General features: G+C 31.2%; 1 protein-coding gene across 10 annotated transcripts in view; it reads right to left on the minus strand.

Moving 5' to 3' along the window:
• lola (longitudinals lacking) overlaps positions 1-12,398 on the minus strand; it is a 437,759-nt gene that overhangs the window by 196,324 nt on the left and 229,037 nt on the right. The window contains exons 6-7 of one of the 10 annotated variants that reach the window (XM_075313524.1): positions 9,664-9,990; positions 907-7,692 (exon numbers count right to left, since the gene is read on the minus strand). The exons of the other annotated variants lie outside the window; for them this stretch is intronic. Coding sequence (XP_075169639.1) covers positions 6,320-7,692; positions 9,664-9,990 — 1,700 coding nt within the window. The 3' untranslated portion in view covers positions 907-6,319. Of the gene's footprint in view, positions 1-906; positions 7,693-9,663; positions 9,991-12,398 lie in introns of those variants that run through there. 10 annotated transcript variants of the gene reach the window in all.

Consider the following 12,398-nt stretch of genomic DNA (forward strand, 5'->3'; position numbering starts at 1 on the left):
AATAATGTCTTCATAAATTGAAAAAAAAAAATCAAAAAAAAAGTTCAACATCGAAATTATGACTGCTAGGATTTATAAGTGGAAAATCAACTTGTTGCCTGCTCTTTAAATCAAATTGAACTTAGGTTAGGTGGCAGCCCGATGTATCAGGCTCACTTAGACTATTCAGTCAATTGTGATATTGAATTGAACTTAATAAATTGATATTTGAAATTTTGTTTGGGCAAGTCTAATTTCACTTAATATAGCCATTGTATATTTTCAAACCTTTTCAGTGAATTTGAAATAATAAATCAAATTACCTAATCTCTGCAAATTTCACTTTTTACTACAGATGACATTGTTACAGAGATTAGGTAATTTGATTTATTATTTCAAATTACTAATGGTGGAATTCAAGGAAAAAGTTTGAAAAAATACAATAGTCTACCATTGACTATCTGATTGCGCTTTAATTCAATTTAAAAATTTCATATTAATAAAAAATATCTGTTCCTGTTTACATTATGATTTTGCTCATTATTGTGGTTTTCCCAATATTCTTTAAAACAAAAAAAAATTATAATAATATACCGGAAATCCACATTACTTAGAGTTGGAATTGAAAATAAAAATAATATAAAATATTGTTGTCTCTTTCCGCTTTTGAAAAAGGACCAAGTTTTGGAATTCGTATTACAAAAAGCTCCAATTCAGTCACCTAAAAGATAAAGAAAAATATATTAGTGGAAATGCTTAGAGAAAGAGAATGGCATACAAACTAAAAATAAACAGCAAAAAAAAGTACAACTTAAAGCCAATCATAGAATAGAAAATATTTTCATTCCATTTACAAGTTTGAAACCATCTGAATAATGTAAGAAATGAAATGAAATATTGTCTGTTTGTTTGGAATAAAACTCACAATTTGTTTTAATAGATTTGATTACATTTAAACTATTTATTGTTTTTAAATTTTCCTTCATTTTTGTTTTTCTTTTTTTACACATGAATATTACTAGAAAAAGAAATCTAATCATACGGGATTTTTTAATAGTACACATATCATTTTTTTACTTTTTTCTTTGTTTTTTTTTTTAATATACTGAATGCTTTTATACTAATGGATATATGTAAATATTGTGTATACACAGTTATATATATACTTACAAAGTTTTCTTTTTTTTTTTTAATTTTTTTTAATATTGCGTATAAATCAAGTGTATATGCAAGGGTTTTTGTTTTTGCTATTTTCTTCCTGGGAGTGGGTATTGGATGTTTCTAAAAATTTACATGGTCTAAAGAATTAAGATTATCATAAATCTTTATTATATATTTTGTTTTGTAACTTGTGCTTATTTTTCTTTATTTAAGTTTTTATTTTCTGTTTTTTTTTTTTTTTTTTTTTTTGCATTAACATATAAAGTTTCTATTTTGCTAATTATACCAAAATATTTGTATTTCACACTACTTTCTAACAGAAAAAAAAATTAAAACTAGTTTTTATTTAAAAATAAATTTTTGAACATTAATAATTATTGTTTGTTCTTTTTTTTAATTTACACAATTAAGGAAAGTTATAAAAATATATATTTTTCTGGAAAATAAAGATGTTTTTTTCATGGTACAATGTAAAATTTTCAAACAGTCACAAATAAATAAAATGAAGCAATATTAAATTTTAATTTTTTTAATAAAGCCTCCAAAAAATATAGGAATTTTATGTAAGCACTTCGCAAAAAAAATCCTAATAAATATTTCAATGTGACTTTCGAGTTAATTTATATACACTCAAAAGTAAATATTTGTAATGAAAAAAAGCAAATAAATTATTTTTTTTTTGTCTGCTGACAAAAAAGAAAGCACTCTCTTTTGAGAGCGTCGAGTCACGACCCTTGGGATGTGCAAGGCGGGCCTGCTAACCATTGCACCAAACGGGGACAAGTTAAGTGGCTCTTCTATCAAATGAGTGTATTCCATTATCACCTTCGTGATGAGGGTCATACATTTTGTGACTGAGTCGGTAGTTTTGTGTCACAAAAGTATGCGACAGCATTTATAAGGAAGTTTTTGTTTTCTCGAAAATTTAACAAACAAAAGTGTAGAAATAGAACCATCGCTTTATCATTTCAAATTTCTTTTTATAGAAAAAGAGAGGCATTGAAAAAATAACGACTTCGACAACAAAGGGTTACAATACAAATCCTGAAATGAATTAAAATTTTATTATATAGAATTTTATGTACCATAAAATATGTACGCTAAATTATATTTGAAAGTTAGTTGGTATATATGAAATTAAAAATTTCTTTGTTATGCATACAAAACAAAATCGAAGGAAGAAAAGCTAATTTCAAAAATTACTTTTCTTTCATTTCATTTAAAGCTGCTGCTAATTGCATGATTTGTTTTTTTTTTTTTTTGTTATATAAAAATTACATTTTTTTAAGGAAATTAATGGAAAATCATATTATACGATTTATACAATTTCTTTTAGTTTAAATTTTATTTTAAAGTATATATTTGTTTTTCTTTTAAAATTTCTTAAATCTATGTATTTTCTTTTTTTTCATAAAAACGAAAAAATATATTTGCACATTGATGTTGTTTTGATCAAGGTTTAGAGATGAGAGGAGCTAAGAAAAGTTGTCATCATGTAGAAATTATGTAGTAATTTTGCAAATTACTTGGTTTTAATTTTTCAAAAAATAATAATAAAACTTAATAGTAATAATATTTAAAAATATATACTCTTTATGATAACACAAAATAAAAATTATTTGAAAACATTTAAAAAAAAATGTGCCTGTAATAAACAACTAAAGTATAAAAATAACATAACAATTACTTGGCTACTTATAAAGAAAAACTTTAATAAAACAACAAAAACTAAAAAGGACAAAAGAAAATTTTAAGCAAAAAACTAACCTAAAAAAATATGAAAAAAAATGTATATTTCTTTTGTTTTTTGATAATCGAAAAAAAAAACTATTTCTCTTCATAAATCTATATTATGCTTTGTACCTATTTTGAGAGACATATTGAGGATTACTAATCAAATTAAATTAAAAGCTTAACAATCTTCGTTTTGGTTTGGAAAAATTTAATTGATCGAAAAGCTATTTTCATGATATTTCCCACGAATACATGCAATTTAGTTCTTTACTATGATTTTGAAATTTCTTTCAATATTATTTTCATCAATGAGTTCATTTTTCAAATTGGAAAAGCGATTAGTCGATTTAGTTTTAAAGTCAACTTTCAATTTTGTTAGTGTTGTAACTAAGGTGTTGGGTTGAGGAGCCACCGTGGTGCAATGGTTAGCATGCCCGCCCGCCTTGCATACGCGAGGTTCGATTCCTGCTTCGACCGAACACCAAAAACTTTTTCAGCGGTGGATTATCCCACCTCAGTAATGCTGGTGACATTTCTGAGGATTTCAAAGCTTCTCTAAGCCGTCCGGACTCGACTATAACAAGGAGGTCCCTTTTCATTGAGCTTAACATGGAATCGGGCAGCACTCAGTGATAAGAGGAAAGTTCACCAATGTGGTATCACAATGGACTGAATAGTCTAAGTTAGCCTGATACATCGGGCTGCCACCTAACCTAACCTAAGGTGTTGAGTAGCTAACCCAATAGAAAACTTGGTAAGTAGTTGAGGTGAAAAACTGTTTACCAAGAAAATTTATGTCATACCTTCAGCATTACCATACGCTTGGGAGTAACAGATTACCGTAAACCAGATTTTCATGAGTAACGCCACGAAGCAAGAAGATTTGTTGGTTATTTCTTGCAAACCTCTTTGAATGCTCACAAGTTGTTCATGAACAGGTACGTTTAAAAAAAATCCTAAATGTTTTAAAACCCTACTTTTTCACATGACAAAGTAGGCTTTCGAATCTAAGAATCTAAGAAGAAAACAAAACATTTTTTCCAAATTTTCAATAAAAACGATCCCATTTCTTTTAAACATTTTCGAAAACTACTTTTTAGATAGTTTGGAGTTTATATTTCTTTTCTATATTTTTGGCACCTTGGATTGCAGTCCTTGGGCAAAGTGAAATTCCTGTTACCGGTTGCAGCGAAGTTCTTTTGTACCGGTTGCAGCGAAGTTCTTTTTGTCGTAAAAAGAAGCCTTTTCACTGGGTAGGAAAGACAGCGGATGATGCAAGCCTTTTGCAGCTTTGACATTGCGAAACTGAAGTGCTAGATGTCTCTGTCCATAAAATGTCGTGAAGTATGTGTCGAAAACTATCGAGAAGATTTGGGCGTTTGATAGATTTCTAAATTAAAAACCACAAAAGCAATAAAAAATAAATGATGATAGATAATTGAAATAAAAAATGTGGGTGTACCTGAAGGGGAATATTTATTGCGGCTTCTTGAGCATATGGCCTTTTTATGGCAGAACAGCCATGAGAGAAACACTATTTTTTTCTTCATGGTTAGGTTAGGTTATGTGGCAGCCCGATGTATCAGGCTCACTTAGACTATTCAGTCCATTGTGATACCACAGTGGTGAACTTCTCTCTTATCACTGAGTGCTGCCCGATTCTATGTTAAGCTCAATGACAAGGGACCTCCTTTTTATAGCCGAGTCCGAACGGCGTTTCACATTGCAGTGAAACCACTTAGAGAAGCTTTGAAACCCTCAGAGATGTCACCAGCATTACTGAGGTGGGATAATCCACCGCCGAAAAACTTTTTGGTGTTCGGTCGTAGCAGGAATCGAACCCACGACCTTGTGTATGCAAGGCGGGCATGCTAACCATTGCACCACGGTGGCTCCCTTTTTTTCTTCATAGAACTCTACATCTTGACATTTGTTCGCTCATTGGAAAAATGGTGTAAGTTTTAACACACAAAAAGGTTTCGATTTGATATTTTAAGCGTAAAACGGGCTTGAGTGAGACCCGGAATAACATAGATCAAAAAAAATTAGAGAGAGAACCAATTATAATTAACCCTCTAATGCCCCAATTTTTTGCCAGCTGATTAAATATTCAATGTTAACGACACAAAAGCAAGAAAACGAAACAAGAAAAATGTATACGGTAAAATTCAGTATATGCTGCAAAGCCTCTTGAACAGTTTTAACTAAGCTTTCTTTTTATCTAACCCATTTTGTTGTCTTAAGATGTGTTTTACTAAAAGTTTCCTGATTTATCGAAGGATTGGACACTAGAGGGTTAAATGAAAATCGACTTTTCTACTTTTTATAGCAAGCACTAATACCCTAGAGCTCGTCCGAAGCGGGTTTTTGGCCGAAGCCGATGTTCGGCAAAAAATGCAATAATCGGTCGAAGTCGAATATTTTTCAACAAATGCATAAATACAACAATAAAAGGTAATTCAGTCCAGTAGTTTGATACATATAATGACAAAAAATGATTTCTTTATAATTGTTTTTTTTTTTTTTTTTTTTTTTTGTACTGGGAGTTTTGACCGAGACAAATTCAACACTTAGACAAATCAATATCAAATAAATTATTCAAAAAGCTTCGGCTTCGGTTAATCGGCCTCTTGACGGCGAAGGCCGATTATCGATTTTTGGCCGAATGCCAAAGCCGAAGCCGATGCTTCGGTCGAGCTCTACTGCTCCCCAAACGAAAGTTTTCTTTTCTATTCCAAACAAAAGAAAATTGATTTTGGTTCCTCTATTTCTACAGGCAAGTCACATCATAAAATATGTGTCAATAAAAAAACTAATGATTGAATTCTCTAAAAAAAAACTTGAAAATACTCATTTTTACTCATGCAAACGAAACGACCTTTCAAAAAAATAGAAAAACCCAAAATCATTCGAATTCGAGTGGGAGCTTTTCTTTCGAATGGATTTTCGATATACAGGAACATATGATAAACCCCAATCACACGATTACACAAGGCCACGAAACGCTGACTTTTAATATTCAACGTTTTTTTTTTTTGCTTCCAACAAATTGATTAAAACCCTTTTTGAAATTTCTACATCCAGTTATGAAATGTTAAATATTGCAATATTTCTTAATGTCCACCATTTCTAGGATTAGATCATCAACAAATTCCTCATGTTATCTATGTCTCTCTTCTAACTTCTTTTTTTATCGTTTTTTCCTTCAACTCAAAATAAGAAAACTAAAATGTTTGTGACAAAAAACAAGAAGTTAACAAATAAATGAAAGAAAAAAATAATAAAATAAAATTTCCTACTCACGTGCTGCCTTGCAAACCATATGAAAATACAAACATTCATTAAACTCTACTCCAATCTACTTGATCCTTAGCCTATGAAGCCACTCTTCATCATCTTCAACATCCTTCATCATCAGCATCATCATCATCATCGATGATTGTCCTTAAATCTTTCGTCCTCTCTTACTTTCCAATTGTGGTTTATCCGGATGATGTTTCCTTACATGGACACCCAAGTTACCACGTTGTTTTGCCTTATACGAACAATAGGGACATGGATGACATGGTTCCTTGCCACCACACTCAACATTCTCATGACGTCTCAATGTGGATTTCCAACGATATTTCTTGCCACAATGACGACACACATATTTCGATTCATCACCTCCATCATTGGGTCCCAATGATGAATCACTCAGCGACAACTCATATGTTGTGGCTGTGGTATGATCCAATTCACTCAATGTTGTCGATTCCTGTTTCATAGGTCGTGCCGTTAAGATGGTATAGCTCTTGGTAATCGAAGGTTGTTCATGTACGGTTATGGTATCGGGTAATATGGCCTCCACACTGGTGGTATTGTCATCATGTTCTTGTAAATGCAATTGTTGATGATGTACCACATGGGTAGTGGGTCCAGTTTGTTGCTGGACTATATGATGTTGCTGTTGCTGCTGCTGCTGTTGTGTCGTAGCCTGTACAGCCTGGGTTTGTATATGATGCACCTGGGTGGTATGCAACTGGTGATGTTGATGCGGCTGTAATTGATGATGCTGATGTGTGGTACCATCAGCATCAATGGTTGTTATTTGCGCCGTCGAAGCTGATGTTTGCATATGTTCAGTGATTTCTGTGGGGGCAAATCCAATGCCAATCTTAGTACCATCCGGTAATTCGATATCGTCAATTTCTGCATATTTCACCAAATCGCTAATAATCGCTGCCGATGTTTGGGGATTATTCAAATCGATTTCGCTAATCTCATATTTGGTACCATCGGTAATCTCATGCGTTTGTGCATCATGGGCCTGGACAATTTGTACACTACCCGTTGTGGGTGTGGTTATAACTTTGCCGCGGGAATATTTGATGCGTGACACAATGGGCTTTTGTTCGCTGATTTGAACATTTCGCAAACCCATTAGGTTGATAGTTTGCGATGTTGGTGAGGTGGTGACAATACTTTGTACTTGGGGATGATGTTGGAGTTGGTGATGTTGGGCTATTTGCTGTTGGGGATGATGTTGGTGTACAATAATTTCTTGATGTTCGGTTGCTTGCTGATGATGATGGGTTTGTTGTTGATGTTGATGCTGCAGCTGTTGTTGCTGCTGCTGCTGGTGTTGGTGCTGTTGTTGCTGGTGTGTATGTTGTTGATGATGCTGCTGCTGTTGCTGGTGATGCTGCTGCTGCTGTTGATGTTGTTGTAGTTGATGGGTTGTTGTTGTTAATTGCTGTGTTTGTATAATGGTTGCATGCGGATGATGTGTAGATATGGTCGTCGAGGAGGGGATTATTTTCTTCAAATTGATTAATTCTAGAATGTTTGGATTAAAAATCAAATCAAAAAATGTGTATTAGTGCTAAATGAAAATAATATTGAGATATTAAGAAATGCCTCTAAAAATAGATTTCAATCTGTTGTTGCAGTAATGTAATAACAAATTGAAATCGAAAAAATAAGATTAAGGGATTGTAGCTATATGAGAAGATGATGCACAGTGGTGGTGAAAAAATGATTCAACTTGGGAGAAATGATTCTCGTGTGTAATTGCCATAATAAATTAGCATATAAGACACAAATTGAATCATCTCACCCAGCCAGATCTTACTAGAGACTATGGAAATGTGGATTAACCAACACTGAAACATATGTATAGTCAGGCTTGTAAGATGGGTATCTGGCATTTTCTTTTCAATAGCATAATAATACCAATTCCATAATCTTCATGTCCAATTAGCTCGCATATGAAATTGTAATTAATGTAAAGTAATTAATTTGGACGAAAAACCAGCCTGCGTTGATATCAGGCTAACATAAAAAAGATATTAAGAAATATTTTTTTTTGTGTTTTAATCACGAAATTAAATGAATCGATTAATTTTTGAATGGAATTTCAGGAATGATATCAATCATCAATGCCAATTAATTCCTAAGAAGATAATTCCTAAAATAGTACCATAAAAACTGTCACCCGCAATAGGAGGTGGCTCTCTAAGTTTAATAAATTGTCACAAAAAGTGGCACACACTTTTACAAAGGAAACAAGTACGAATTAATTGGATTTTATAACCGAATAGTTTTTAATCAGAATTTCAATGCAATGATAGCAATCATCAATGTTAATTAATTCCTAAGAAGAGAATTCCCAAAAAGTGATATAAAAAGTGTCACTCGCAATAGAAGGTGGCACTACAAGTTTAAAAAAGTGCCACAAAAAGTATGACACATTTTTATAAAGGAAAAAATATAAGATAATATAAGTTTTCAATTAGAATTTCTGAAATTATATCAATCGCCAATCTTAATTATTCCTAAGAAGAAAATTCCTAAAAAGTGGCATAAAAAGTGTCACATTTGGTATGAATGAAAAAAGTGTAAATAAATTGTATTTTAATTTTTTTTCTGCAAAAATTATGGAATATTTTATTAAGGTCTAAATTAAATCTAAATGAATTATGTTCATTTCACCGAAAATCAATGGACGAAATTAACAATTCTGGAGAGAACCAGGTTTACTTACTACACAAAATTTTCTATATAATATCCACTTGTTAACACTGTGGTATGTGAAGGTAAAAGTGGAGGTATAAGCTTAATTTTATTTTAAGGCTCCAATCACATCCTTAATATTAAAAGGATCCGGGACCAAAATTTACAAAAACTGTTGCACTAAAAATTTGGAAGAACATTATTAAAAGGTGGCACAAATTCAATATTTTTTACGATTCTTGCGAATATAGTAGGGGAGCCACCATGGTGCAATGGTTAGCATGTCCGCCTTACATATAAAGGACCATGGGCTCTATTCCAATTTCGAGCGAACACCAAAAAGTTTTTTCAGCGGTGTTTTATCCGCTCTCAAAGTTTCTCCAAATGGTTTCAACGTTATGTGAAGCACCGTTCGGACTTGGTTGAAGGAGTAGGCCACTTTTCAATGGTACATGTAGAATCGGACAGCACTCATTTATAAAAGAGAAGTTCACCACCTGTGGTACCATATTGAAGTGAATAGTCTAAGTGAGCCTAAAATAAATAAATAAATGGATGCCACTACATCGAAATAAACTAACATATTGTAGGCTATAATATCGTATCTAATTGCTACAATTTGAGCTTTATAAATAATCTTTAAAGGGTCATGTATGGGGGACATAAAAACCAATCGTTGCATTTCAAGATCCTTTGAAGAATGTTTTGTTTTTTTCTGACCTACTACTCATTCTTAATATTTACTTAATTTAAAAAAAAAAATAAATAAAATAAAATTGAAGAAAAAACACTTACCACATTCCGAGGATGGTAATTTAATAGACGGACTTGTGGTCAATGTGGTGAATGTTGGTTTCACATCCTGCACCTCTTGAATCTCTGTAATTTGAGCCGTTTGTTGTGGCATATGACCACTGGTGGCAGCAGCCACAGCTGCAGCTGCTACTTGATCCTCATCCTGGGATGATAGTTTGGCCGTTGTAATGTTACCCAATTTCTTGACATGTAATATGAAACCATCTTTATTTTGGGTAATGACAATATCATTACTCTCCAGCAGGCAATCATCCAATTCAAAATCATCAGGGCTGATATCAGTTTGTTCGGACTTGTCTTGTTTGGCTAAAGAAATTTGTTTTTTTTTTAATGGGAAAATAAAAACACACAAAAATTAATAACAAAAATTATCAAATATTTACCCAACAGAAACATAACACAAGAAAACACAAACAAACAAAATAGAAATTAATCTAAAGATATTAAAGAAGAGAAGTTCATCACAATCTTAGGAATACTTTAGAGCTAAAGAAGAAGAATGGCATAGAGAATAGATCTCCCAGATATATCATACAATTTATAAGTAATTTGAGTTTTTTGTTTTGTTTTGTGGAAGTAACAAAACTAAATCCCGAAAATAATTAAAACTAAAACCAAGAACCATAAAACCATTAAATTTGGAAAAAATGATTAGTACTTAGATTAATTCAATAAAATAAACATAAAAACTAAAAAGAACCTTTTTATATGCTTAGCTTTACGTCTCGCACAATACAACAAAATAACTACACATGTTTTTTATGGTTTCATTTTTGTTTTTTTTTTCTTTAATCATCTTTTATTGGCAACATAATTTTTTTTTATTTTAATAATATCTAAAATTATTTTTACATTAATATGTATATATAGATAATTTAGTTTTCGTGTAATAAATTACAACAAATTATTTATTTTGTATTTTTTTTTTTTTTTGTTTACTTTTACTGGTATACAAATTTTACTTTTAAGCTTACCTGCTGTTTTGGGGGGAAGGAGGATTTTTGTGGGGGAATGTTTTTACTTTTTATCTGTATCTTAACTTAGAACACAAAAAAACTGGATCTATAGAGAAATGTCGATGGTGGGGAAAAAAACAAAACTAACCTGAGATCAAAATCATAAGGAAACTTTTCTTCTTATTTTAATAAATTCTAATAAGGAAATCCTATACAGTCTGGTAAATAAGGAAAATGAGTAAATAAAATATTTAGTTTTTAATACAGAAATTTACCCAAAAAATTATTTATATATATTTTTTCACTAACACTATAACAATACAACCCAACCTGTATAATAATATAATTAGAAAACAAAAATATTTACTATGGCATAAAACATTTGCATTTTATCTTTATGGTGCCACAACTTATAGGTGGTTCCTATGTTCGGATTATTTCCACAATTATTTGTGTTTTAGAAATAAATAATTTGCAATTACTCACAATTAATCGATTTTATGCTTCTAGACTTTTATAAAATAATTTTTCGAAAAATCAAAATTAACTGTTAAAATAAACATAAATCTTCTTTTGATATTGGTCAAAATCGAACAATCAACTTTCATTGAAGGCCTTCATAGACTTTGATATTGGCCAAATCGACCAATCGATTCTCTTTACGTTATTAAAAACGACCTTTGCAAAAAAAGATTTTTTTTACATTGACTTTTCATATTGGTCAAAATCGACCAATCAACTTTCATTGAAGGCCTTCATCGACTTTTGATATTGGCCAAAATCGACCAATCGATCCTCTTTACGTTATTAAAAACGACCTTTACAAAAGTAATTTTTTTTAACTTGAAACAACCCAACTTCTACCTTTCATATTGGTCAAAATAGACCAATCAACTTTCAATGAAGTCCTTCAACGGCTTTTGATAGGGGCAAAATCGATCCTTAACGCTATTAAAATCGACTTTTGCAAAAGTCGATTTTTTTAGTTTGAAAAACACTCGACTTCGAATTTAAATTAATAGCTTTTTAACGTTATTAAAGCTTTTTTTTTTTGGAAAAATCTTTCAAAACATCTTTCATATAAATTTGAAAAGGCTAAAATCGACTCTTAATGCATGGAAAAAATCTTTTGGAAAAAATCTATTTTTTGTTTTCAAAATTTGGCTACAAATGGTAAGCAATGTTAGTCTGCTAAAAAAATTAACTAAGCTTTCGAAATATATACTTCAAAAATCCGTATGATTACAACTGATTCAATCACGAAATTAATTGAAACAATTAATTTTTTAATTGAAATGTCTCCAATCACCAAAAATGATAATATCGTATACAATTTTAATTGGGCATAGGTTAGGTTAGGTTAGGTTAGGTTATGTGGCAGCCCGATGTATCAGGCTCACTTAGACTATTCAGTCCATTGTGATACCACAGTGGTGAACTTCTCTCTTTAATTGGGCATAAAATACTTGATTACAAAAATGTATTGATTTCATTAGCAAATTTCAATAATTTTTTTTATTGATTCAATCAAAAAATTAATTGATGTTGATTGTAAAGACTCAATAAATTTTTTTATTAAAAACAAAACTACTTTCGATTACTTTCTTAACAGACTTACGGCCATTTTCATGTTACTCCGTTAGGCTTGAACCTGCCAGTTAACAGAAAATAAATTGTCAATATCTTCTCTCCGGTTAACTTTAACTGAAAAAATTTCGGAAGTTAAATTCCTAACTGGAATATATAGGCAAGATGACA

Source organism: Haematobia irritans, chromosome 5, assembly GCF_050003625.1.
Source record: "Haematobia irritans isolate KBUSLIRL chromosome 5, ASM5000362v1, whole genome shotgun sequence".
Taxonomy (NCBI): Eukaryota; Metazoa; Arthropoda; class Insecta; order Diptera; family Muscidae; genus Haematobia; species Haematobia irritans.